The sequence below is a fragment of the Osmia bicornis genome, chromosome 16 (assembly GCF_907164935.1).
Source record: "Osmia bicornis bicornis chromosome 16, iOsmBic2.1, whole genome shotgun sequence".
Lineage (NCBI taxonomy): Eukaryota > Metazoa > Arthropoda > Insecta > Hymenoptera > Megachilidae > Osmia > Osmia bicornis.
In genome coordinates, this window is record NC_060231.1 from 3,434,137 (window position 1) to 3,461,809 (window position 27,673).

General features: G+C 42.0%; 3 protein-coding genes and 1 long non-coding RNA gene across 6 annotated transcripts; 2 read left to right on the forward strand and 2 right to left on the reverse strand.

Annotated features, from left to right (window-relative positions):
- Positions 1–919: 919 nt before the first annotated feature.
- LOC114878001 lies at positions 920–4,520 on the reverse strand. The gene is made up of 3 exons (XM_029191296.2): positions 2,193–4,520; positions 1,926–2,127; positions 920–1,860 (listed from the first exon to the last, which is right to left on the reverse strand). The coding sequence occupies exons 1-3, from the start codon at positions 4,194–4,196 to the stop codon at positions 1,583–1,585; spliced, it is 2,484 nt and encodes an 827-aa protein (XP_029047129.2). The 5' UTR covers positions 4,197–4,520; the 3' UTR covers positions 920–1,582.
- Positions 4,521–5,086: 566 nt separating this feature from the next.
- Positions 5,087–8,785, forward strand: LOC114878004 (solute carrier family 35 member E1 homolog). 3 transcript variants are annotated; one of them, XM_029191311.2, is made up of 5 exons: positions 5,087–5,178; positions 5,382–5,467; positions 5,739–6,313; positions 6,839–7,047; positions 7,115–8,785. In XM_029191311.2, exons 3-5 carry the CDS (start codon positions 5,986–5,988, stop codon positions 7,628–7,630), a joined length of 1,053 nt encoding a protein of 350 aa, XP_029047144.1. In that variant the 5' UTR covers positions 5,087–5,178; positions 5,382–5,467; positions 5,739–5,985; the 3' UTR covers positions 7,631–8,785. The 3 variants fall into 3 exon arrangements, 2 of the variants coding, with proteins under 2 accessions (XP_029047144.1, XP_029047145.1); XR_003789681.2 differs by lacking the exon at positions 5,087–5,178 and having other exon boundaries at positions 5,379–5,467; positions 7,115–8,361; positions 8,640–8,785; XM_029191312.2 differs by lacking the exon at positions 5,382–5,467 and having other exon boundaries at positions 5,096–5,178.
- On the reverse strand, positions 8,687–26,833 carry LOC114877997 (microtubule-associated protein futsch-like). The gene is made up of 11 exons (XM_046289305.1): positions 26,503–26,833; positions 20,735–24,471; positions 17,474–17,607; positions 15,986–16,480; positions 15,516–15,770; positions 14,510–14,704; positions 10,648–11,182; positions 10,054–10,577; positions 9,666–9,985; positions 9,267–9,488; positions 8,687–9,133 (listed from the first exon to the last, which is right to left on the reverse strand). The coding sequence occupies exons 1-11, from the start codon at positions 26,583–26,585 to the stop codon at positions 8,815–8,817; spliced, it is 6,819 nt and encodes a 2,272-aa protein (XP_046145261.1). The 5' UTR covers positions 26,586–26,833; the 3' UTR covers positions 8,687–8,814.
- Positions 17,614–18,972, forward strand: LOC114878007. The gene is made up of 2 exons (XR_006830173.1): positions 17,614–18,437; positions 18,513–18,972. It is a non-coding gene; the product is annotated as an uncharacterized LOC114878007 (long non-coding RNA).
- Positions 26,834–27,673: the final 840 nt, after the last annotated feature.

A 27,673-nucleotide genomic window follows, 5' to 3' on the forward strand; every position in this document is an offset into this window, starting at 1 on the left:
AATGAAACGGATCGACTCGACTAAACCGTTTTACTAAACTACTCGACTAAACCGTTTTACTAAACTACTCGACTAAACTCTACTGTCCATACACTAAACTACTCGCCACTCGACTAAACTACTAGCCGTGTCTGAACCAGCCTTTAGCGTACTTTGACAAGTTAGTACGACGCCATATTGCTTCTACCCACCTTCTGATTGGTTCGCACATAAATTCGAAATGTAGATTGGGTGCGTGGAAGATTTTTCAAATCGCCTATGTGAATTTTTGTGGCGTAGCTTTCTTAAAATGAACCCAATACACCTTATGGATTCCTTGATCACAGCAATTAAGAAGCAGTATGTTTTTAAATAAGGTGAGCGGATGTTACAGTCATTTTAACGAACCAATCAGAGAATGCGTAGAAACAATATGGCGTCGTACTAACTTGTCAAACATCACTAAATACGTACATTTTTACACAATTGTATTTTTTAAATCATTGGCTTCCTGGACTTTTAACTCGCATTTTCGAATGTTTCAGGTCAAAAACTATAAAATTACTTTTTATTCAAAAATTTTTGGTCTTCTAAAACGAAGTGCAGCCTCAGCTTCAATCGATGAACATTTTTTTTTTATAGATACCGCTGTAATACAAGTACATTACAAATTAGCCTTTAGAAATTCGAAGGAACAAGGTGTTTTTAAAATGAAAGTCAAAGGAATTGCAATTTATTTAAATTTATTAGATTTACAGAACATTATACGTGTATAATATGCAACGTTTGAATAATCAAATTCCTATAAGTTCTAGAGATAGTTATAATAATTTATTTAAGTATATACGCGGCTTAGAAGAAAGTTTACATTTAAATAAATATAGGTACCAAAATATTATTCTTATGTTGCAGAAACTACTGATGTAAATATTTTACATCATTTTTGCATTCTCTATATGTTTATTAATTTCTTAATTGTTACATGTTACATATAACTAAAACAGAAAAGAATCGTTACAATAATCGGCAGTGATCGTATAATTCAAAAAAAATAAAATAATTCTTCGACGAAATAAATTACTCTAAAACCATATAACAATAATACACCGATAATGCCATCGAAACGGTAAAAAGCACAGTTATTTAAATAGCATTAAAATATACTAACAAAAATAGTTTTAGCGATATTCAATCTTCTTTTCATCTCATAGCTATTATGATTTGTTATATTAATAAAAATTTTATGCAATGTTTTATACAGTAAAAACTGTGTCGAGCCCAATAAAAAGTATAAATCTATTTGTATAATTCATTTGTAAAAAAAATAATCAAGGAATGATAATTATGAATTTTAAGAACCTAATAATACATTGGTTTATTACAACTTATTAATTCCTTTTCAGTTTGTTGTAATAATAGAATTGCAACATTCCAGCTAATATTTACAATTTTTCTTTTACTTCAATTTGTGCAAGACAAAGTTTTTTACTTCCTGCTTTAATTATGCACAGTAATTATCACTATTATGATAAGTGAAGGACTAGTTATTGTGATGTGTTGTTACCAACTGTTTCCTCTAATAATCATTATATTTACAATAAAACTAACCCATTATATGCTTTAAGGCAGCCTTTATAGAAAGGCTTTTAGTATCGTCTATTAAGGATAGAACAGTCTGGCCAGAAAAATTTGGGAGATTCGCAATCGCACCGTTCACCAATAACTTTTGCGCGATCCATACATAATTATTTTCGAGCGCATGAAAGAATGGAGTTCTCCCAGAACGACTGTCCTTCAAATTTACGTTTGCACCAGCTTCTATTAAGGCGGTAACGCCTTCCAAGTTACCATTGAAGGCACAGTAATGCAAAGCAGCAAATCCTTAAAAATACATACACCTTAGAGGAATGTCCAATCTCTTAGATAATTCAAATTTGAATAATTACCTAATGAATCCACCTGGTTCAGTAGTTTAGAGTCTGTCACGCATTTAACCAGGTCTGGTAATAATGGAGATGAACATTTGCTAGCCAAGAGTATCGCAGAATCATGCAAAAGTTCTGAAGAAACTGGGTTCGCTCCATTTTTCAGTAACAATTTCACTATATCTTCAGATGCGTTCCATTTGATAGCCAACTCTAAACATGTCTGAAAACATTTTTTTATTTTATAATGCAACATTTTCCAGAATGTTAATAATATAGTTAATTTACCTCTCCATCATCTGTGGGTATATCAATACTCATTTTAGAAGCTTGTAGTACCAATAGCAGTCTCTGTAATTCGTGCAGCTGGTCATTTATCACTGCTCTATGTATATTAACCATACCATTTTCATCCCATTTTTGCAATCCTTCAAAATCACTTTTCAACTTTGCACCAACTTTCTTGTACAACGAATGAGGTGTTGACAATACCTGTTTCACTTCATTTACATTCGCATTTGTCCCAAAATGTTCTACGAAATAATTATCTAAATCAAGAGTATCTTGCATCGATATTGAACTCAGAGTTGGGAATAAATCTATATTATCTATGTGTCTATTCACTTTGATGTTGGGTCGTGTTTGTGTTACAGCATCTAAAGTAGACGACTTAAGAGTTGATCTTTCTGTTTGTTTTATTCTTTCCAGAATTGGTGTATCCTCCTTGACTAGTATGAAATTTTCAAAATCTAAAAGTCCAAACACATCAGTCTGAATTGGTGAATCATGGACTGTCTTTAAATTCTCTGGTGGTTTAATAGGAATTTGTTTCGGTGTACCTATCCCACAATCTGCAAGAGCTTGTAAAGCTTTCGTTCTAAGTTCTTCGTCCTTCACACTTGTCAATGCTTCTTTAATTATGTCCCAATGTTGTGATAATTTCTCTTCCTTACGGACATCAACAGAGACTGCCTCTTTAGCTTTACTTGTTTCAGAAATTGAATCTTCGTGATGCATGCTGTTAGTGTTATTATGCATTGTCTCATTTTGGCAAGAATTTGATTGATTATTCGTATTATTAGGTACGACTTGATTTTCACTACTTATATGTTTATTATTTGCAGGTACCAAAGTAACAATATCCTCCTGTTTCTGAATCGTACTCTCTTTCTGCATAATTACAGTACTATTTTTCTCCTCATTTTGAGGAGTTTCATTTAGCACTTTGTCTGTTGAGTTTATCAGATTTGTCTGAGTACTTACATGGCACTCTTTGTTATCAATAGGCTTTATACTATAGGAATTTCTACGTAATTTAATATTATCCTCTACTGTACTATTTCTGATACCTGAATTAATATCTGATTGATTATTATTTGTGTTCACAGAAAGCCTAGTAATATCATTACCGATAGATTTACTTCTTGGTACTGATAATCTTTCACATTTTACTACAAGAATTTTTGATTCCGCTAATTTCTCAGAATCTAAACCATTCTGAGTCTTTAATACATTCGTTTTACTTTGATTTTTTGTATTTTCTTCACTATGAGAATTACTTTGGTTTTTTATTGAAAGATCATCATTTTTCTTTTTACTTGGAAATAATATTTTGTTTTTCTGTATTGTTACGTATTTTGGATTATTCTTACTTAGAGTTTGAACTTTGTCCAACAATTTCTTATGATTTTCCTTTAACAATACCATTTTATCATTGTTCTGTTGATTTATTTTACTTATTTTTGTTAAAACATACTGAGTCTGGGCTTTATTACATTTTTCTTTCACTTCGGATCGTCGATCAGAACCAGCTGATACTTTGTTAGAAGGAATTGATTTTGCGACTGCTTTTGACGTTTCAACATCATTTTGCGAACCCCTCAACGAGCCAGTATTACTCGGTGGGACAATGGAAAGTTTCACAGGCTTATGTATCTTATAACTCAAACTAGCTTTATTAAAGGTAATTGTTTTAGAGCTTAACACATTCTCCTGAGAGAGAAAGCGTACTTTAACTTCACCAAGATCTTTACCATCTTGGGATTTTATTCTTAATTTTGTTATATTATTAACGGACAATAGTTCTTTACCTCTTAAATTATTAAGGTTCTTCTGGGTTATTGCTTTGGTAGTAGTATTTACTGCATTTTGGCCTTTTTGTACAATATTACTCTTCCCTGAGATTTTGCTTGGAAATTTATGCGGTAAATCAAATTCCCTTTTACATTGTATCGTTGGTATACTAATATTCTGTGTAGTTCTTAGTCTTTTAACCGTAGATAAAGTCTCCATTTAAGTGCACTTCTTTTTTTCTCAAGGTTTCACGATTCAAAACACTGAGGGATTTTGCTTAGTGGAATGAATCAAAATTTCAGTGTTTAAAAAATCACACCATAAAACATGGTACATATAACCTAATGCACCCAAGTAAATATTACATTATTTCTGGATGTTTCTTTCACTTTATGAGCACAAGACAATAATATCTTAAAATATTAGAACCATTGTACAATAATACATAAAATCATGATAGCTAATCTCAGACAGGGTATTTCCACATCCAAATTCACAAAAGGGGACATCCCTCAATCCAGATTACTGACACATACTATACATTAGGTGAACTTCATTGTATAGTTTCGACGCTTGCGAAACGTTGTTTGTAACCTAATTTTGGTGTATAATTACTGTGATAATTAGAAAAAAGGTGAAATTGTTGTATAAGTTTCAGAAAACGAGATTTCTAAGAGAAACTAAGGAAGATAATTCAAAGAAAAAAACCTTAGGATCTATTCTAATAAGTAAGAAAATGAAATGAAATACAAAAATAATGGGATAATTCAATTTTAGAATCTGTTGATATTGTAATTAATTGTAAGCTGATGCTGATTTTTGGAGGTTATTGTATATAAGTTAATTTTGATTACGTTTGAAATACACAAATCTGTTAGTAATTTATTTGGTGTTTGTTAACATATAAGATGGAATAGAGGTTGGTACCACTGATGGGAATTTCTGCTTCCTAATCTATATTTTTGCAGGTGTTGATAATGGTATAGCTTAGGTTAAGTATTTATTAATGTTATGTAATATGTTTAACAACATTACAAGTAATTATACATTTCAAATTTTTCTACATTTTCATAGAAATATTGAGCTTCCTTCTTTCTTTCTAAGGTAATGGACAAATTCTTTTTCAACAAGTTTCTGCTCTTCCATGTGAACTTGAATGCTATGTTCAGTATTAATTATAAATAATTGTTTACATTTATTGGTAAGTTGACAAATATTATATAGCAGTGCTGAAACTTTCAAAACAGACACTGTTTCAAAATGAAGCCATTCAAAATGCTTTTGAATGACTTCTGAATATTTCAAGTTTGTTTAAATAATATTTGAAACAATCAATCTTTTATCGCGTTGCTCATTTCAATCTAATCGCCTAAGTGTTAATCAAATATTAATTTTTGTTCGAAGTATGCGCAGGGCCGGCCCTGACTAGCCGGCTGCCGAGGGGCCCCAAGGTCCAGGGCCCCCATAAAACAATTTTGCGTCTAAGAAGAGTAATGTTTACTTGAATATTAATTACTTATACAATATCAATCATAGTGTCTGTTCGTCTAGTGAGAAAGCACCGACCTTGGAGTCCAAGTTTAACCGCAGCAAATATCATAAACCTAATAATTTAATAAAAGCCTTAAAATAATTATAATCATCTGATAAAAGCTTTAAAATATTCAATAATTTATTTGAAATTATATTAATATTGTACAAGCTTTAATGTTAATTTTATAAATTTTATTCGCGCCACTTTTTTTTATGTCATATGTGAAGGAGTTCGTCCCGGGCCCCCGAATTCTCACGGCCGGCCCTGAATATGCGCCACGTGTTTCAAAAGTGTTGCGCAAGAAGTGGGGGAGTAGGAGAAGGGAGGGAGAAAGAAATGGCATCGTTACTCGAATACCATTCGTGGCAGTGGCCGCAAATACCGAGTATCAGCGAGTGCCGGCGTGTCGAGCAACGGCGTATACGTATGGAGTAGTAAGGACGCTCAGTTTTGAAAAGGCTCGTTCGCGCAATCATGGACGATCGCCGAAACAGCCGGGAGGTGGCCACCATATTGTTTCTGTGCCTACTGTGGTACGGAATATCGAGCAGCAGCAACGTGGTAGGGAAAATGTTGCTCTCGGAGTTTCCCTATCCGATGACAGTAACGATGGTCCAGTTAACCTCCATCACCATCTACTCCGGACCGTTTTTCAATTTATGGGGTGTACGAAAGTACGCCTCGAATATCCCATGGGGATATTATTTGAGGTTGATCGTGCCACTCGCCCTGGGCAAATTTTTGGCAAATGTATTCAGCCACGTCAGCATTTGGAAAGTGCCTGTCTCCTATGCTCATACTGGTATGAAATACTATTTTGACAGTCACGTGTACCGCGTGCGTCTAATTCAAAAATAAAATACCCTGCGACCTTCGCGCGAAGCGCGGGATAGCTGCTAGTGTGCGCTGCCTGTTAGCACTATGCCCGCGATAACCTGGCGATAAGATTTTTAAATTTGAATCGTTATATTCATTTACACAGCTGTATTCAAAGAGAAACATTTCTGTCAAAATATTTAATGTTCAAATTTTTCAGTTTTACACATTTTGTTTAAGCATCGTTTGATAAGTGGTAATCTGTTAACGAAGAGGATTAAAATGTCTTTTGTATAATGCAGAGATAATACAATGATTGATCACAGATTTTACTTGTATTATAAGATCTCAATAGTAGATAAAAGACAGATTATTCTTAATTAAATTTAAGCAGTATCAATTATTTAGTACCGGGTTGAATAATAGATGCTAAAAGAGATAAAAATTTATGCAAACGTTATTTCTAGTTCTATCAATCTCACATATTAACTAAAGTTTGGCTCTGTCCCAGTGAAGGCTACAATGCCCTTCTTTACGGTGCTGCTGTCAAGAATCATACTAAGGGAAAAGCAGACCTGGAAGGTGTACCTTAGCTTGGTTCCGATCGTTGTAGGCGTGGCTGTTGCCACACTGACGGAGCTCAGTTTCAACATGATCGGTTTGCTGAGTGCCTTAGCATCCACCATGGCATTCTCATTGCAAAATATTTATTCCAAGAAGGTATTTAACCCTAATTTGAAAATTATTTCATTATAATCCATAATTCTAACTCTGCTTTTACTTCTAGGTCCTACGCGACACTGGAATACATCATCTAAGGCTGTTACATATTCTGGGTCGTTTAGCATTGATTCTCTTTCTTCCTATATGGCTAATGTACGACTTAAGGCGATTGATATACGACCCAACTACCCATGGGTCAGCGTATTTAAGTTCTAACATAATAGGATTGTTATTTCTGGACGGTGTATTGAACTGGTTTCAAAATATCATCGCCTTCTCGGTACTGTCCATTGTTACACCTTTGACGTACGCGGTAGCCAGTGCTAGCAAGCGTATATTTGTAATTGCAGTGACTTTGCTAGTGCTCGGTAATCCTGTGACATGGTTGAATGTATTCGGAATGACACTGGCCATCATCGGTGTATTGTACTACAACAAAGCCAAGTACGATCAGAGATTGGAGAAAGAGAGTGAAACAGCTCTTCCAAAGTATTACGATAAGAATCGTAACGGCGACAGTAGTAGTTCCTTCATGATAAATGGATGGACTGGAAAGAAGCAACAACTGTATGCAGTCTAGTCTGAAATTGTTTTCCATTTGACAAATTCGTATGAGTTCATTTTCTTTGCCAGAAACACGACGTTCCAGTCGTGAGCGGTGTTATCGGTTTTATTTATATTTGAAGAATAGACGAGGGGGGAGTAGCGCGGTAATTAGAACACTCATATGATGACAAAAGTATTTATACACTCTCACACACACACGCTCACACGTCTATATACTTTATTGATAATTATTCCTGCACAAAGATGTGATCCGCTTGGTACTTGATTATCGTATTTTCTTTTTTGAACAGAGAATTTATTTTAAATTTACAATCAGACGAATAGACTTGCTGGCAAGATAGGATTGTACAATTCGCATGATCGTTACCGTTTCAGGCTGGTCGCTGGGTCGATCGGCGTTAAGATCGATAACATTCCTGCGTCCAACGAAGCGAATAGATCAAAATTCAGCTTACGATCGTTGTGTGTATGTATTTAGAGACGTTCCGCATACGATATCGAGCGGCATTCACGCGTTATCGATTATGTATGAAATAATAACTTCTTTCCAATCGTTAGCCCGCCGCTGTGGAAAAGAATGTGTCACGTTGGAGTCGCGTGAAGCTCAGGTGTCACGGTTCTATTTCACGAACTCCTTAGGTTGTTATCAAAGGAACATGATAGTTTAATCCTCTGTGAAGGTTTCCTTTTAATACTCTTTGGATCTCTCACAGTGATCAGCTGCGAACTCGATGAATCTCAAAGGTAGTCCACGATATTATTAGGTGTACAAATTAATTCGGTGCCTTTTCTTTATTTTAATTAAAGATTTATTTTTAAAGAGCTATAGTAATTCCATTTATTGTTACTATGTTGTCTTGACACTTTTCAAATGTTCAAAACCGCGAGAAAATATTGAAATTAAAAATATTAATTAAGAAGGCACCGAATTAATTTGTACACCCCATCAATTACACCTTATCGCTGTAAGAGTTAATTTCGTTCATGCAGGGTTAAACTTACGTCGTGTTAACATTTTACAGGAGTGTGCTCGGTTGTGGTGTGTGTGGACTGTATGTAGGAGAAGATGTTTTAGCTAAAAGCAATCTATACATTTATTTTTATAAATAAAATACAGGTGTGTACAAAAATATACCAGATATGTTCACCGGTCGACTCGACACCAATATATTCTCTGTCATTTTTCATCTCCTCTCCCTACAGAGTTTTTATGATGTTCGGAGGGGACATTGGTCTAGCCACCGTCAGGTCTAAGCGTGGACCAGCAGCGGCGATCAGGGGAACGGCCAAACAGCAATCGCAGTCCTCTGTGCTGGCCTCGTTCACCCGAAGGATCCTGTCGTATGGTCTTAGTATACCGTCGCATGGACCTCCTGGTCGTAGACGGTTTATGTATACCCCACGCTCGTATAATCCATCCGACACCGAGAACCCAAAGTCCTCGTAGACTGGATCCTTGTGCAGCGACACGTGGACAATCTGCTGAGGTCTATCCGAATTACTGCACTCTTGTGGCCTGATAAGAAATCAACGAAAGGTTGAAAATTTGTAATTAGGGTATTTACAATTTAAACTTGTAATGAAATTAAATTGTTATATTTTCATTTTCTAAACACTGAACATTGTACATGTATCTTCTTTTTATTTACCCAGGAAAAGGAGGCATGGGTAGATCCAGTTGACCGCTATCCACAGAAGCCGTGTCCCAAAGTCTCAGAATTTCTGGACCCGTTCCACTGTTATCTCCTAATTCACCCCAAGAGTCCACTGCACTGTCTACGCTTGGCAAACTCTCCCTTGCTGGACGTAGAATTCCTGGAGGGTACTGTTGCACTGTGTCGCTTCCTATGCTAGAGTCCCTGCAATATTCTCTATAAAAATCCACCTTTCATCTTCCATTCTGTTCACTGTGATTAATCCTTCAGTACACTCTCACAATACTCTTAAGAATCCCATGTAAAATATGTACAAAAATTAAAATCAGAAGTACTGAAGGATTAAAGCGAGCTTCTGTTCATTCATTCCTAATATTTATAAGTAACAATTACCTAGTTTCCGAGGTAGGATCCGGTTTCCTGACCGTCAAAGCAACGACCGAGCTGCCAGGTCGATGCAACAGCTGCGCCGCTTGTCTGAGATCGCCGGGATCCAGTTTTTGCCCGTCTATCGCTAACAGTCTGTCCCTGGGCGCGAGGCTGCCGGTCCTGTAAGCCAACGAACCCTTCCTAACCTCGGTGATGATCAAATCCTCGTTCACGGTTAGGCCAACGTCTGGCTGACCACCTACAGGTCTTGCCACTCTCACAGTGAACACTCCTGAACTGGGCACAACTGGTCCACCCACCTTGTACTCTGTCACCAGTTCAATCTGAAGTGAACAGCAACAATTTAGAAGCACGTCTGACAGAAGAGAGAAAGATGACAAACGTTGCTCACCACTTGGGAAGTTTCTAAGATGCTAGTGACCTCTGCTGGCTGCAGGTCCCTCAGCATTCTACGGTTTACAGCGAGCACCTTATCACCAGGCAAAATGACTCCACTACGCTCTGCAGGACCACCAGCCTCCAGCAAGCTGACCACATAGTTCAAGCGATCCTCTGCAGGCTTCAGAGCCAGACCGAACCCTTTATGATCAGGTCTCAGCACTATAGTCAAGCTCTCCTTGGTCTGCAGGGTTTGACTGGAGCTCTGCTGCGCCTGAGGTTGTGCCCTCCTCTTCACCGTCCTCTGAGAAGTGCTGGGGGGCCTTGGTAGAATCTGCAGCCTGGCTATACGAGAATTGTCAAAGTTGTTCCTGAGCAATTTAGCTGCTGTCACAGCATCCTGGACAGGTGTCTCGTCCACTGCCAGAAGCTTGTCCCCTGGCTGCAGAGCTCCACAACGGTCTGCTGTGCTGGCTGGTCGGAGGCTCTCAATGTACACCCCGGTTGCTGTCTCCCTGACTGTCAGACCTAACTCACCTGTAATCAGAAACAGTCATTAATGTACTCTGATGATTCAAAGACCATCAGAGTTTAATATTACACTAACCTGAGAGGCCTCGTTCAAGCTGCACCAAAAGCGGACCAGAAGTGGCAGCCCTCGCCTCCTCCATGTTAGCAACGTCGTACTCTATGGTCAAGGAAGCAACCGGAGCGTCCGAGCTCCTCCTGAGTGCCCTCTGGGCCTCCGCCAAGGTCAGCCCTCTCAACTCGGTATCATCCACAGCTAGTAACCTGTCTCCAGGCCTGACTCTTCCCTCTTTCGCCGCAGGTCCGTCGGCTTTCACTCCGGTGACGACCAGGGCTCTCGATACGCCTCCCCTGAGGGTCACTCCTAGACTGCCCCCCTCGCGTTCCACTCTAACCTGGGCAACCTTCGAGGACACGCTGGACGGAGTCGACACGAGGCTGTCCTGATCATCGAGCAACAAGAAACTATGCGGATGGTAAGACTGAGTTGTAATGTCGTCTGCTCTCGCCGAGTCGGAACTCGCTGACGTAGCTACGCTTCCAGGTCTGGCACGATTCTTGTGCGAACGCATGGTGGTCAGTCTCAGGGAACTGAACATCCTCGACGTCCCTCTTCAGGGTATTTTACCGATCAACGTCGCTGCTTGGGGAATAGACGATTGGCATCGCTGATAAGACACGCTGGTCTAACTCGTTGCACTTTTATTAAGGCACTGATAGAAGAGGAAACTGTGAGGCAGTCGGGCACCTCGAGGAGGCTTTAAATACACTTGATAATTCCCTGGAAAGGATCATCTAGCGGACACGGTTCCCCGTGCACGCTGTGCGGCGTCGACTGACCGGCGCTCATCGGTATTTATTTTAAGAGAGCGTATTTTTTCGCACTGTTCGCGCTCGTGTTCACGATTTATTTCAAGAGACTGGCTGGAACGTGTAGCCAGCACGTTGGAACGATTAACCACATTCACACAACCGGTGTATCCTGGTTTCAGAACGATCCAGGCGATAGAAGAAGAGCAGCAGGTCGTCGAGGACACCCGGGACGATCGAGGGTTTCTTGTTGGTCGCGGTGTAAACAGCAGGTCGGTGTCTTTGTTTGACGAGGCCGAGGTGGGCGAAGAAGTTGTAGCCGGAGGAAACTCGTTGGAACTGAGCGGCGGAGATGTGTAACGAGTGGCGATGCCTGTCGAAAATAACTCGACGATGGTAGGGCCGCATCTCGTACAACGGATCGTCTATTTATACACTGCGACACCCTCGCCGCTATGGAGAAACGTGTACCGTTCGACGCGGCCCTGTAGGCGCCCCGCAGTCGCTCTACCGTCAAATAAGTCTGCACTTCTCGTTAAAAGCTTAGATTTCGAGTGTACGTGTTGCCGGTCGGCTCGCTTCGCCTACGGTTGCACCGTTTGAAAACCGCGTCTGAACCGTCGCCGCGCTTAATTTAACGGGGGATCTCTTTTATTTTTAGTCCGCGATATCGCCAACGTCGAACAGACGTTCGTGATACCTAGAAGTCTTCGTTTAAACGACGCACACCGTTGGACGGTGACCAGAGAGACTTTGATGCCATTCAGATTCAGAGATTCTTTTTTAAACACTTGTTTTTCAAATCTAAATTCAACGATTCAAGGCTTTTGAATATTCTTCTCTCATCGGTTCTTAAATTTATTTCTGTCTAGTGTTTAGAATTTTATACTTGAGAATCTTTTATAATTTTAGTTCATTTATTGCAATAATTAATATTAAAATTCATGTAGAGGCATTTTAATTGTCATCCATTATTTGATGATGATGTATTACTTATTGAACTCTACATGAATTTATTGAAAATTCAAATGATTTCCTACTGGAAGTTTCATGGCATTCAAAGTGATTCATGTTAGGATGAGGGCACAGTCTTGGATAAGAATAAATAAAAAACAAAATACACGTAGAAAATGATATTTAATACAGAATCAGCGCTACACTTAAGAACTACTCGATCTTCCAAGATCCTGTCGAAACTACAATTGCTCAGAAGAGAGGATAGATAAAAAAAGAAAAGAATCTATTTTGTAATAGTCCAGTGAACCAAGAGAGAAAGAGAGAGAGAGCAAGAAGAGGAGGAATCAGGGTCCATTGACCGATCTTAAGTAGTCGGTTTTTGCAACCTCTTCCTACAACTTCTCTCCTCTCTCTAAATCTTTCTTCGTTTCAGTTTCCAACTGTTTAGCCTCTCGCTCTCTTCCTCTCACTGATTCGATCTCCGTTTCGCAGAAGTCTGCCGGTGCGAACACCTTTCATCGTTCTCTATCCTTTGATCTCATATTCGCATACGTTTCTTGCTTTAAATCACATCGTGCATCGGAATTTTTCATTAATTTTATTACAAGTCAGCTCAAGCACAATTGCTTAATTTTGTAATTAATTTAGTTCAATTCAGAGACAGTCTTTGTCTCATTGATCCATTTCCAGAGGTGTGATCCGTTCATTCACCAACCATCTTGGAACGGTTCAATTAAATCAATTAGCCAAGTTAATCGGTTCATTAACTCTCCTTTTTATCCCCTTCTGTAGCCTGTTTCTATCAATGTCTAACAGAGCTGTCTTGAAAAATTGGATACATTGTCTGATTTTCATATTTATTAACAAAAAGCTTCCCTTCATGAGTCTAACAATGGTTCTCTGTTCCAGGTTTATCAGAATTTAACCTAATTAACCAGCTCCATTAATTTCATCAAGCGCTCTCTAACATTGTTCACCTTGTGACTTGACTCTGAACCTTGTCCCATCAACTGCGAAGGTACTTATCAAGCCCCTATCTCTAATCTGTGATTCTTTGTTAGTAGAACCATGTTCCCCAGTGACACGTGTCATAGCAACAACCAAAAACCGATTCCCAATATTCCAGAATTCCAGCTGGAGAGGAGGCTGGACCAAAAGTTGACATGTTCCAACGAGGCTGCACTTTGAAAGTGGCAAACGTGGTGGTTTGCCAATTCCACCGTGTGCTAAAGTTAGCGTACAGTCAGCGGAGAGGCGAGCGTGCAACAAGGGGAGGAGGAAAACGGGCAGAGTGGGTTTGGGAGTCGGTGCCGGATGGAAATAGAAAAAGGAAAAGTTGACGAAAAGGAAAAAACAGGTCACAGAAGGCGAAAGGTGTGAAGGGAAAGCTTGGTAGAAGAAGAAGAAAGGCTGCCCTCCAGAGGGGAGGAAGGGAGGAAGAAGCGAGAGGGTTGGTCCGTGGGTGGAAAACGCTCGAGACGGTGTCTATCCTTGCCAAAATAATGAGCCACTTGGTGTATTAATAACCTGGACACGGTGTAACGCTAGACGTTTAGAATAAACGCGGGAATATCGAGTAGTTACGCGTCTCTGAGATTCAACTCGAGCGCCTTCCGGTTTCTCCGGTCGCGCCGCTCTCTCGTGCTGGGATAATCCTTCGCATCTAGCCTGAAATACACTGTTCGTTCTTTTTTTTTATTCGAAACACATCATTGTACACTCAGCGCCAGCAGAATTTGCGTTTCACGACACCCTACCGGGGAGGACTTAAAAAAAGAAGAGAGAAAATACAGGGTACCTAAGGGTGAAACGAGAAAGAAGGCACGCTGTGATCTCGTCCACGTTTCATGGAAGACTAATCTAAGTGTTCTATCGACGCAGCGTGGCCTTTGCATTATAAAAACCTAGTAACGTGATCGCTGGAAGACTCGACTCGAGATGAGTGCAAGCTGTTCAGGAACATTGACTCGTTGGAGGCGTCTAGCCGCCATCTTCCATCAATCCCATCGATTCACCGTCTCCAGAAGACTTCAAAGTCATCCGTAATCCTTCCTGGATTAACTCCAACACGTTCACCAGTGCCATGAGTAGCAGAACGTTGACGGATGATCAACGCCTGAAGTTGTCAAAGTTGGACTCGTCGCGTGTCCCCGCAAGCCCGTTCAGTCTGTTGCGTTTGGATTCGTGTAGGAGAATCCACGGAAGACACCCTGGTCCATCGAGGTCAGGATCTGCTCGGGTACCGGGGTCAATCGCGGCCTTTCAGCGGTGAATGCTGTGTCAAAGTACTTGGTATCCAGAGTGTGATCCAGGGCTGGCCTGAACGGTGCCTCTAGCTGCCTCCTTTCTAACCGATCCCACGGCAGTGACTGAAAAATTTAATGTATTCCTTATTTTCTTGGTCTCTTCTTGTTAAGAGAGTAAGCATGGAGGAAGAAGGCACATAAGAAGAGCTTAATGGAGAACCTCTTCTTTGTAGGAGAGGGGAGAAAAAGACGTTTTCGTCTCGGGATCCTCTCTCAGACTCGTCAGTGGGGCTGACAACAGACAACCCCTGCCCCAGACACCTATCATACCTTTTTTTTTTATTTTATAATAAAAGTGGTAGCGCACGCCATGAACAAGATGGAGCACCCAACACAAATATGAGTGACACTTCCCTCAGGTGCCGTGCCTGTCAGCAATAAGCTGACTTAACGGCATAAATGAAACCCCAGACATCTATATATTTGAATTGCATGCCGGGCGACCGCCAGCGAGAACACCGTCGTCTCGCCCGCCACCTAGCGGTCCCAACCCGAACCCAAGGCGTCCGGGGAGACGAAACCCTCTCCCCCTCCACTAAACCCTTACTGTCCACCGATCGCGAGAAGTCCCGTGAGAATAACGCAGTCTGATTGGCCGCCCCCCACCTCAGCTCACACGTGACGTGTGATTGGTCGACGCGGTCACATCTACTAATCAGTCTCCTATGAAACCAGGGGTCAGTCGATGCGCGCGTAGTATCTCCCCTTGCCCCTATGCCGCCCCGCGAGACTTCTTGTCACCAGTGGACAGTACATCTTTTAATTGACGACAAGAATGGCCCGTTGCAATACATCATTTTTCAAGACTGAATTATATTGATAATGCCGATACAATGGACCACTCTAAGGATGAAAATGAAGCAATTGTTTGTACTTGAAAGAAGGAGTGCAACGCGATATCGTGTCCAGGTAGCCTCTTCCCTGAATCCTTTTCTAGAAGGCAGACCAGTATGTCTGTGGCCTCTTGGCTCAGGTACCGCGGTATGAACGGTCTTTCGTTACATATACTCCAAAATAGCTCGTCCTCGTCGCAGCCGGAGAATGGCGACTGTCCCGTGAGCATCTCGTACAGAAGCACGCCGTACGACCACCAATCCACCGCCTGATTGTATTTTAGTCCCTTTATGATCTGCAATGCGGAAACGACACTCCGGTTAACCAAAAGAGACCAACGAACACACTGACTTTGGAAGTCGATTTGATACCTTTAAGAGCATCAGTAGCATACTGTAGCTTAATTACACTTGAAATCTTTAAATTAAAAAAATATCTGCCAGGTTTGAAGGACACTTTTAATCCAGCCAAAACCTTATAAATCTTAAAAGGCTGATTTTGCCTCCTTACCTCAGGTGCCATGTAATCAGGCGTGCCACAGAATGTATCAGCCGTTCTATCAAGGAATATCTGCAGCTTGCACATGCCAAAATCGGCTATTCTGATGTGGCCCTCGAAATCCAGCAACACGTTGTCCAGCTTCAAGTCCCTGTACACTATTCCCTTTTTGTGCAAGAAGTTCAATCCGGACCAGATCTCAGCAGCGTAGAAACGGGCCCTTGTCTCTGAGAATCGACCAGATTTCTGTATATGGAACATCAGATCACCGCCGTTCAGGTATTCCATCACGAAGAACAAATGGGAGTCCGTTTGGAAGGTGCAGAACAGGTGACAGAGATACGGATGCCTGGTGGCCAGAGTCAACACCTTCCTCTCTATCAGGGTACACTCCACGTCGTCGTCCTCCAGCACCACGTCTTTCTTCAAACATTTCACCGCGTAAACGCACTCCGTCCCGCGCAACTCGGCCAGCAGCACCTTGCCGAAGCTGCCTTTCCCTAGGACCTAGATATAAGAACAGCGAATGCTTCAGATTGTCGAGACTGAACTTAAGTTCATTAACGAGGGAAAATCCAAATTCTATAGGGTTAAAACGGTAGAAAGTTCAAGCGTCTAAATAGCGACCCAGGTGAAGGTGCGCCCGTTAAAAATAATGCCTTTGCGTGCTGCTAATTGCGGCGAATCTATTTGCGTGGCGATCCTCCGCAAAATCGTTCGCCCCGATTGAAAAGTAACTCGTTCTCTCTTCGTTCGTTCGAACGCGGTTGCGTAGTATGTGGGACGGAGTCTCGGGGATACAAGGTATCCAATTTTTGGCATTGTCACCGGGCCAATGTGATCGTAAACTTGAAAATCGAACGTTAGCACCTCGTTGTCTGGATGATTTCGCGCCGGAGGCCTCGTGAATCAAGCCGGCTTCACGTGATGTAAATACACACGTGATCCAGATTGGCTTTCGTCGTGCGGCGAGCCAACGAGTTGCCCGAGGTGGCTCATAAATTTCCGGGAAACTATATTTACAGATCGTTAGCGGCCGCGGATAGTTCGAATCGAAACATTTCGGAGAAGTTTATCGAATCTTCAATGTTTGCGAAAGCAGAAGAAAAGATGAAATTTAAAAGCATTTCTATTTTCTTAGAAGCGCTATAGAATTTGAACAAAGCTTTCAGTCTCGACGAGTCTTATTAACATACAGAAATAAACAATTTGGTAATGGTGTTGGTTTAAGCTTCACTTTTCAATGTTCCAAGAAACTGTTTAGAATCTAAGCAAGGTGTCTTGTTATTTCAGGTACGCGGAGAGAATCCTGGAAGCTGCCAGTACGAATTTTCAATAGAAAGAACTGAAACGAGGCTCGCGGTAAATAAATCAAGCGTTTCATCAGAGGAATTTTCAACCGGGACCTTGGCGGAGGCTTCAACGTCGCGTGTGCGAGGTAAACACAAGCGGTTCTTGTTAAAATTCGCTAACGAGCTTCTCGTTACAATGAGGACTTACTTTGAGAAAATTAAAGTCTGTCAGGGCGTACTTCTTGAATCTTGGCAGGTTAGTCGCCGGCGGTGTGATTCGTCCACTGGGGAAGTGGTCCGAGGAGTCTGAGTTCCTTTGGGTGTCCGACGACTGCGAGGGTGCTGTGGATGTCAAAAAGAAATCACATTTCAATCAACCAACTGCTGCGCTCAATCCCCTTGCATGCAACTTCTGAAGATTTCAAAAAATAAAATTAAAAGGGTTGCAGTTAATCATGGATGTTCTTCAAGAGGATGACTGCACAATGTTTTCCTATTGAATTTAAAACGCAGAAACAAATGTTAGTGCGATGGGAACAGAGAATTATTTTGATAGAAGATTAATTGGTCCAATGGTGAAATAAAAAGGTTGCAGTTAATTATGGATGTTCTGCAAGAGGATGACTGCACGATGTTTTCCTTTTGAATTTAAAATATAGGAACAAATGTTAGTGCGATGGGAACAAAGAATTATTTTGATAGAAGATTAATTGGTCCAATGGTGAAATAAAAAAAGGTTGCAGTTAATCATGGATGTTCTTCAAGAGGATTCCTTTTGAATTTAAAATATAGGAACAAATGTTAGTGCGATGGGAACAGAGAATTATTTTGATAGAAGATTAATTGGTCCAATGGTGAAATAAAAAAAGGTTGCAGTTAATCATGGATGTTCTTCAAGAGGATTCCTTTTGAATTTAAAATATAGGAACAAATGTTAGTGCAATGGGAACAGAGAATTATTTTGATAGAAGATTAATTGGTCCAATGGTGAAATAAAAAAAGGTTGCAGTTAATCATGGATGTTCTTCAAGAGGATTCCTTTTGAATTTAAAATATAGGAACAAATGTTAGTGCGATGGGAACAAAGAATTATTTTGATAGAAGATTAATTGGCCTGATGGTGAAATTGCAGCGACGCATTGGATCCTCTTCTGTGATTTCTTCGAGCCAAGGTACAGCTAGATTAAACGATATTTTCCTGAGATTTCGATTAATAAGCGCATTAATTGTCGATTTATCTCTGGCAGGCGTACACGCTGGATCTTGGCCGGCTGAGATTTTTCGAAAATAGAGCTGACCGTCGTACGACGCGAGGAAGACTTGTAAATGATCGATTAGAGGAGAGTTAAGAGACCGAATTAACGATGATGTCATATTAAATTCAGCTGGATCGCGGTATCATCCATTGGCCACGAAGATTATTTAGAATATGGATTTATGATTTATGAAGTCGTGGATGAATGTACCGAGAGCAGCCAAGTTTTACTGCCTTACCAGAAACATTGGAATGAAATGCAGAGAAGATGACAAGTTGAATTGAAAGAAGAATGAGAGTTTTGTTAATGAATTTTTTTATTAATTATTATAATTTAGGCGAGATAGAGATGGAAGTTAGTTGATTGCAAATATTTTGATGACCTTGTTGCTATTATGAATCATTATGCAACTGCCAGGTGGTCTCTTGAATAAATTGAAAGTTTGATTAAATTCTTGCAATGTTTGTAACTCGAGTGGCTAACTTTTCTTCTCTGAAAATGAAACTCACCCCTCTTGAGTGCCTGCAAAGCTTCAGCCACGAGTTTCTGGTTCAATCCGCAGAGATTGCCAGTCAGTTTCTCACATTTCTTGTGGCAAGCCATGTCACAATCTGTTTTCAAATGTTTTCCACGTTGATGCATGTTTTATTTGTCCTTACCGCTAAATATCTTTGATGCACCTTGTACACAGGCTATTATTTTTAAACGTTGCGTATCAAGTTTGAAAATGATACAAACACTTGAATATATAACATCTGTTTGTCATACTTTCACCAGAGAACACAGATTCAGAGAGAGAACAGTACGCCCTCGTGCTTTTCTCTCAACTGATACCCAATGAACCCACCACCTAACAGCTAAATTTATCTTGTAACTTTTGTATGCAGCTACAGCCACTCGTGGCTGCATTATGATGCCTAGAATATTGTTATGAAACCGCGTAGCACGTTATAAATAGGAGCGCTAAGTTCACAGTCGTGTGGATCAGTTTGAAGCTAACATAGAGAAGAATCAATTAATCATTTGTGATATACCAGTTGAAACCTGATCATGATTCAAGGATGCGAGAGTAATTAATAACTTTGCAAGAAGTGGATGAGAATTTTTGGTAGCTGTCCCTTCCTGTAAACAAACCTAGTGGACAATGTCGTTGACCCTGTGACAATAACCTTAAATGACACTGAGTATCTGGCTTCGCATCTGCAATGGTAACACCGGATGCTTTTGAGGATACTCTGAGAAGACAGCTGGACGTGGAACTGTGTTGCAGCAGCTGATCATTTTCTAATAACTTGGCAGTTCATGAAAGCGATTCTGACTAAATCTGAACTGTATGCCAAAGAATGTCTTATTGATTCCTTGACTTTGGAAGTTGCTACTGTTGCTACCATTTTATCATGTTTGTGCGAAGAAAGTACTTTTGCATTTATGAAAATTTTTAAGATTGTACTTCTTGCTTCGATGCAAAATTGCCTGATGAACTGGCTGACTTAGAATCAGGCAATCTTATTGGAACGATTCCAACAGAAACATTTTTTCTTCTCAGAATATATTAGAAGCTGTTGAACACCCGGAAGGAATTACCTTGGTATTTTCTTTTCACTCAGATTACATGTAACTCGTTGTCAGTTTCAGTATTTCTAACGTGTAGCATTTGTGTTACAGAACTGTCTGTGAGTCAGCAAACAAATATACATGCTCAAACCCATGAAATTTTAAAAGCATGCAGAAAGAAAGAAAGAAAGTAAGCCATGAATATAAGTGACAGAAAACAACAATTTGAATGCAGTTAAGAAACACAGACTTGATACTCGAGCTGCCAATTTTAACAATACATAATCAAAAAGCCAAGATATATTGAAACTACATGAACCCCCGTCTTTCCATTGTTTACAAGCACCACCCACGCTCACAAGAGGCCATAAATTTTGCACGAATCTAGTAAACTTCCTGACAGGTCGGTTAAACAGAGGTCAAGAGTCCTGAGGCAAGACAAATGCATTGGAATTACGCAACGAGTCAGGGTGAGGATGGAGGGGGTGAAGAGCAGCGTACACTTGGGTGCAACCTAGTCTTCCTTTGGCTAAGAATAATTACAGAGACAGGAGCGATCCACCGTTTGCCTCGGATTTTGGGAGAACCCAAGGAAGCATGCGTTGCACGCAACTGTACACCAGCAGCAAGCAATCCAAAAATACTATATAAACATGTACTCGATATCCTCGGTGAACCGTCGAATCCGGAGTCGTTGCTCCTCGTCGAGTTCATCCTCTTGTGCTCCGGATCGTCGTCGAGCTCCGCGCAGGTGGACCCACTGCTCTCCGTGGTGGCGGTGCTGGTGGTGCTTCCTGTACTGTCGCTGCTGATGGACGGTGTCCTCGAGTGGTGCTTTTTCCTCTTGATCTTAGCTCGACGTACCTTGGACAGATCTCGGGGTGTCGCGGTCAATAGCGCCATAGGTGTTGTGTAGAACATTTTGATGAGATCGATGGGTCGTTGGGTGGGCGAGATCTTGGGACTGTTCGTGGACGGTTCGGAGGGCTTCAGATTCTCCTGCACTTTGGAGGAATTCTTCTTGGTCCTTTTGCTGTCCTTGGATTCTTTCTTGGTGGAGCTCTTTTTGGTGGAGCTCTTCGTGGTAGAAGATTTCTTCTTTCTAACTATTTTCTTCTTTTTGGACGAATCTGGACTGTTCTCCGGGCTGCAAGCCACACTGACGTCCTTGGAAGGAACAGGAGTCACGTCGTTGTCCACCTGGTCCACGTTGGAGAGGTCACTGTGGTTGGTCCATTTGGAGATCTTAGGGAAGTCCGGGTCTGGCCACTCGTTGGTAGGCGTTTTGACCTCGTCCTCCTCGTCTAAGATCTGGGAGCCTGTCCTGGTAGGCGTCGCGGTCGGCGTCGGTGTGTCGATGATGTTTATCAACGGCAGAGGCACCTCCGCGACCGGCGTCGAGACCTCGGACACGGGCACCGAGGTGTCCGGCGTGCTGGACACCGAATTTGCGGAAACGGTCGAGGCGTTCGAATCGTCGCGCTTCAAAGGAGCCTTCTTCACGGTCGAGTACGCCTCCGAGTTAATGGCCAGAGACAGGTTCTTCTTTCTCAATCCCTTCCTCGGCGTCGAGCTGTCCTTCTCCGCCTCCGACTTCTCTGCGGCAACTGGGGTCGCCTCGCAGCTTGATACTCTCTGCTCAGCGTCGCATTTCGACGACTCCTCCTCGATTACGGGGATATTACTGAGCCCGTGCTGCGCCGCAGCGACGCTTATTTTAGCAGCGGTCTCTTTTTTCTTGTCCAGTTCTTTGCCAGTGGGGTCCTCGACCGTCTGGCGCGGCTCTACATTCTTGGAAGCAACGAAACTGAATTCCCTGTTCACTACCTTCGCCACTTTTGGACTCTCCGGACCCTTGATCTCGCTCCAGAAGTCTATGGACTCTGATGACGTGCTCTTAGACAACGTTCCACTGTCTCCATTCAGGCTTTCATAAGATCTGATCAAGTGTTGTTTATCCACGGGCATCTTGCTGATCAGATTCTCCTCCAGGGAGGTAGACTGCTTCAGGGACTTTGGATCTATCGATTCTGGACGAGAAATAAATTGAGGATCAACGCTGATACTTCTGTCCAAAGGTACACTGTCACCAGGTGACTTGGACACCTTGTTCCTCCAAGGGATCTTTGATTCTTTCGCTTCAGTCTTCGAGGTATTCTGCAAACTATCCTTCAGCATCGGCTTCTTCTCTGCTTTGTTACTCTCAGTCTTTGTACGTTTCCAGGGATCTGCCTCCTCCTTCTTCAAGGTCACTTTCACAGGGATTCTTGAAGCCTCTTCATCACACGTCTTTACAAGTTTCTCCAGACTGGGCTCCTTCACCTTGTCACCCTTAACATCCTCCACCGGTGTTCCCTTTTTCTCACCAGTGCTCCCCGAAGCCTCTACCTTCTGCGCGACGCTCTTGGGACCCTCGAACAAGGTCGTCTTCGTCACGAGCTTCTTACCGGTTGCGTCATCGGTGACAGTCTTTCCCAATCGTTCCTCTCTGTCCGAAGGTCGTTTAACCTGGTTCTCGCGTACCGGCGTACCAGATGCAGCCGAGTCGGAGGCGTTCTTCAAGGTCGGGGCTTTGTTCGCCTTCTTTCCCGGTAACGGATAACCGACGTCCTCGTCACGCACGCTTTTCGTCGGCTTTGCCAGGTACTCCGCCTCTGGTAACGAACGCTTTGGCGCTTCTACGGCATTATTTTCATCCGTATTAATTTTAGACGCTTTTGGCAGCCTGTCCGCGACCGATGGAAGCGCTGCACTGGCGCTGTTTTCATTCGCCAGCGGGTCAACACCTAGCACCACGCTCGTTTCGTCGACCATCGTCGAAGCTGCCTTTCCAGCCATTGGAGATTCTTCTTTCTTCAACACGGAGGCATCTGGAGACTTAGGAGAGCCGGGAGTCTTCTTCTCCAATGGTCCAGTTTTGTTAAATTTAGAAATCACTGGACTTTTCGGAGTTTCTTTCTTCAGTATGGAAGTAACAGCAAACTTAGGAGACTGAGGAGCCTCTTTGCTCTCTACTTCAGTACTGTTCACCTTGAAGCATTTAATTTCTTTTTTCTTTAACCTGGGAGTGACAGGAGACTTGGGGGATTCAGGGACCTCCCTGCTGCTCTGCTGACTTTCTTCACTTTTTAATCCAGAAACACCAAGAATCTTGGGTGACTCTATTTTAGGGCTTTCTGTCTCTTCTTTATTTTCTTCTTTGCTTTCCACAGACTGAGGCTCTTCTTCTACATTCCCCACAGGTCTGATTTTTCTGAAAGGATCGTTCTTCACATTCTCAGGCGGTGTCTTCACAGTGAAGTGAACACTGTTCCTGGAGGTGTCCTTCACGTACGGTCTCTTCACAGGTAACACGACCTCCGTTTCAGACTCTTCGTCCACGCTGTCCCTATCAGTCTTACGTATGCCCACTCTTCTAGGCACAGGGATCTTCACGCTCTCCCTGAACTGTTCAACGACCGCATTGTCAGCACCTCTGCTGTTCACCAAGATGGTCGCGAAGTCTCCAACGCTGTTACTAGCCTCGACCTTGAACATCTGAGGCTTCTTGTGCTTCCGTGCCTCCTTTTCATCCGTTTCGAGCTCAACGGACACGTCGCTGGAGGTGCTAGACCTGCGTACTCTCGAATCATCCTCCTCGTCGTCGGGGGGCGACGGTTTCTCAGTGGTTTTCTTCTTCTTCTTCAGCTTCTTCAACGTCTTTCTCATCTTCTGCGCGGCCTCCTCCTCCCCCTGGGACGCAGAGTCTCCATCCACGTTTCTGAAGAAACCAGGGACCGTTCTAGGCCCTCCGGCGTTGCTCTTCTTAATCAGAGTCCCCCGACGTACCTCGTTCTCGATCTCGGCCTGCTCTTCGGCTACCAGAGTGTCCAGCACCTTAGCCTGCACCTGAGCGTAAGCGACCTCCCTCTCCAACTGTTCAGGGTCCAATTGAATATCCGCGGAGGATCTCCTTCTGGTGAATCTCCTGGTGATCTTGTTGTTTATCTGTTGCAGCTCCTCGTCCTCCTCCTCGCGGTCCAAGCTGATCTGATGGAACAACTGCATACGCCTCTCGGCTTCTTCCAGCTTCTTGTCCTTGATCAGGAACTTCTCCACCAACAACTCGCCCACCGTTTTCTCGTGTCGTTCGTTGTGCTCCCGCAGAGCCGGGTTGTCCTTCAACGCTTGCGATCTGATCTTGATCGTCGGCCGATCGCGGCGCAGCCGGTTCCTCTGACGGTTTGCATCCTGATGGTGGATCCTCGGGGTCGACACGTCGATGTCCGCGGTGTCGATCACGCGTCGGGGCCGCGTGGGCACCGATACAGGGGAGTAACGACGCAGGGTGGACAACGGCGACTCGGAGATCGTCGACAGGTGGGGGGAGAACCGAGACAACGGCGTGTGAAAGGCACTACGCGAACATTTCAATTAACTCGGGGCTAGCTAAACCAACGGGAAGCTTCTCTGGTGACTAGTTCGGTTTTGCGCAACGCTGGAAGAAATTGTTTACCTTGCAAGCTTTTTACTGTTTCTTATTTTTAACCCTTTAACTACGGCCACTTTTAGCACGTACGGTTGCATTCTAATTTTAAATTATATTACTGAAGTGGTGTTCTATTTTTTAAAAATTTTGTTTTATTGCATTTTATTTTTATTTTAGTGGTATTGTTTATAAATTACACCTGCAGTTAAAGGGTTAAAATAACATATGAAGAAGCTTGCCTGAGTAAAAAGATCGTTTAAAAAAAGACTATCATTGCAGGTGGCAAGAGACAGAAAGATGGAACGTGCACGGTCATTGTTTCGGCTATTACGCAAGCCCTGAAGAGTTCACATTACGCATTACGCGTTGCTGAAGGGAAGCCCGTAGCGAACACTTGTTACACGTATTGCTGAAGTCGTTGCCTATTGTTTTGGCGAGTGGACAGGATTGATTGACACGTTTCCATTCATGAATCGCTGCACGATGGCAAACGAGTGGCAATTGGGCACACGTGGCCGGCAGAAACAATTGCAAATCATGGTATCAGAGTTGCTATCATTTTTCATTGTTTATTGTTTACAAGGGTCGCCAAACTTTTTGAAATTTTTAAAAACTGCGGCGCCGGGAGAGGAATATTCTTATTGAAATTTATGTTGGAATTATTAAAATGTACCAAATCACGTTGTCGTGTATTTGCAAACAAATCATAAAATATTTATAAATAAAAGTTGGAGGCCTTAGTTTGGTGACCGCTGGTTAACAAATATTTTTAATTAATTACAATTAATCTCCTCTGATACTAGAACTAGAATTACCAAGCTAGTCAACTCAAGAACAAATATTCTTAATTAAACACAATTAATCTTCTCTGATACCAGAACTAGAATCCTCACCAAGCGAGCCAGGTTTCTCATTTATTAAACTGTTTTTGTTGGAATGCATATTGACTTTTGTTGAGATAAACTGTTGTATACGCTAGTTCATGCTTCACTCTTTGTCTGTTTATTTTAAACCGGAGGTTCTAATATTAAAATGATGAAATAAGAAAACACCTTGGAAGATATATCGTTACGCTGCCTCACGTTTCAGGTTTACAATATATTTTCTTCAACTCCGAGGATTGAAAATTATGACAAGGTAAAGTACAGCGTTTCTTCTACCAATTTATTAATCCCGTACCCTCGGTACATCATTTGTAAACGATGGCATCAATCATTTCAGCTTGTTGAAAGTTACAACGTAATTGCGGATCTCGACCGAGGATTTCACTTGGCAAGTGCAACAAGGAACGTTACACACGGTAGAAGTTTTATCACGTGGAAAACGTACGTCCAGACGGAGCAGCCGCTATTTTTAATCCAATCCGTCGTTTCTTGTAATACCTTTTTGATTTATACCGACCTACCCGTACCGATCAATTAATCCTCACCCTCTACCGTAATCGCTAATGAGTTACTGGTTTGACGAATCGTATGTCATATTCGTGCGTTGCCAAAAATCCTCGAATAACATTCTAGAAAGCTATTCTAATTACCGGGGAACCGTGCACGTTTCACGGTCTGTTGCAACACGAATTTTATTTCACTTTCAAGAACGAAAAAAACCAGGGAAAAACATTTCTATTTTCGTTGCCGCAATCCTTTGTTGCGGACGGACGTCGCGTTCACGTAACTAGCCACCAGAGAAACCTCGAACGTCACTCCACGACCAAGAATAATGGGATGAAACGAGGAAAGGGGATATTTCTACTTTCAACTGAGAGAGTTTATATTTTCTATGGAAATAATGAAAATCTTTGTTTGTCAAAAGCAAGGGACTAGGTACAGTAAGAAGGTAAAAGAGAAAAAGGATATTTTTGAAAAGATTCAAATTTAAAAGCATAAAATTGACAAAGATTTATTTTTGCAGGGAAGAAAATAATCAGCTAGGATGGGCCCGAAGAATGAAGAGAAACCTTACCGTGGACCACCAGTCATCAGTGAACTGTGATTCGAGAAAGCCCCCCCATAGTAATAGGGCAGACCATCCCCGTAGTAAGGCATGATCCTAGCGTCCAATTATCCACTGTGTTCGCGCGAAGGGTAGCCTAGGGTTGAACGTATAAAAAAGCACCAATGTAGTACGGGGTAGCAGCGGCACTAGCGGTTCGACGTTCTCGAATACGACTGAGCGCGCCGCGGAATCGCCGGCCGAAGACGCGTTCCCTCAGGTGTTCGCGAAGACGTTCTCACGGTTCAGGGAGCCAACGCTGACTGAGTTTAAGCCAGCGACCCAGTGTAATAATAGAAGTCTAGTGTACGAGGCTTCCTAGGGACTAACTATACTAGCTGGACTCTAATAACCCGTGCAACAGTCTCCGCCACCCCGTTTGCGAATAAATATTTGCGTTTTCTGATTGTTGCCTTTACGTGACTCACGATCAGCAGACGGTAACTGGTGTCTGGTAGTTGAAAAAATTTACCAGAAACTAGAGTCCAATCGGACCTTTTATTTCTTAAGGTATTTATTGCCATGGCAGGGATATGAAAGAATGTTAATTTGTAGGGATTTAAACAGAGATTACGTAAAGCAATGCTCAGTTTTCTATTTATAAGCGATGGAAGATTATTAAGAATATTTTGTAATTCAGTAACGTCAAGGAAACGGCTCGATTGTTGGCACAATCTTCGCTGTTCTTTAACGCCTTTACGTGCAGTCGGATGATAAATTTCAAATGTTTGAAAAGAAAATTTGTTAATAGGGCGATAAACGTGCGATTCGAACAGAGAAAACAGGGCACACGCATGCTTATAGTGACAGAACACCGTCTCGTGTCGTTTCGTTGTTCGCGCCAAATACTTCTTTCCTTCGTCGCCTATTGTTACTGGTTCAGAGAATCTTGGGAATAGCCAGATTCTATTTTGAATCAGAGTGGACTTAATATCAGAATAGACATAGTCGACTTAGGGTGTACGATTGAAGTCAACCTTAAATTTCATTAATTCTTTTGCAAATTGTTTCAAGGTGCATCAAAGATGAACGATGAAGTATTTTCATTTGTTACTCACCGTCGCATCTCAGACCTTGCCTGAAGAAACCGTAGAGCAGGGAACCGCAATGGTCGCAGAAGGTCGGCGACATGAATGTGTGA

What these genes read in the sequence shown, in the direction of transcription:
- LOC114878004 (XM_029191311.2), top strand. Translation starts at nt 5,986, where the DNA reads ATGGACGATCGCCGAAACAGCCGGGAGGTGGCCACCATATTGTTTCTG. An exon ending in TGTCTCCTATGCTCATACTG is followed by an intron (nt 6,314 to 6,838) that starts GTATGAAATACT and finishes GCTCTGTCCCAG; the next exon opens with TGAAGGCTACAATGCCCTTC. An exon ending in AAAATATTTATTCCAAGAAG is followed by an intron (nt 7,048 to 7,114) that starts GTATTTAACCCT and finishes TTTTACTTCTAG; the next exon opens with GTCCTACGCGACACTGGAAT.
- LOC114878001 (XM_029191296.2), bottom strand. Translation starts at nt 4,196, where the DNA reads ATGGAGACTTTATCTACGGTTAAAAGACTAAGAACTACACAGAATATT. An exon ending in TACCCACAGATGATGGAGAG is followed by an intron (nt 2,128 to 2,192) that starts GTAAATTAACTA and finishes AAATGTTTTCAG; the next exon opens with ACATGTTTAGAGTTGGCTAT. An exon ending in GAACCAGGTGGATTCATTAG is followed by an intron (nt 1,861 to 1,925) that starts GTAATTATTCAA and finishes TGTATTTTTAAG; the next exon opens with GATTTGCTGCTTTGCATTAC.
- LOC114877997 (XM_046289305.1), bottom strand. Translation starts at nt 26,585, where the DNA reads ATGCCTTACTACGGGGATGGTCTGCCCTATTACTATGGGGGGGCTTTC. An exon ending in CGTTGCACTCCTTCTTTCAA is followed by an intron (nt 14,705 to 15,515) that starts GTACAAACAATT and finishes TAAATTTTTCAG; the next exon opens with TCACTGCCGTGGGATCGGTT. An exon ending in GCTTGAACGAGGCCTCTCAG is followed by an intron (nt 10,578 to 10,647) that starts GTTAGTGTAATA and finishes TTCTGATTACAG; the next exon opens with GTGAGTTAGGTCTGACAGTC.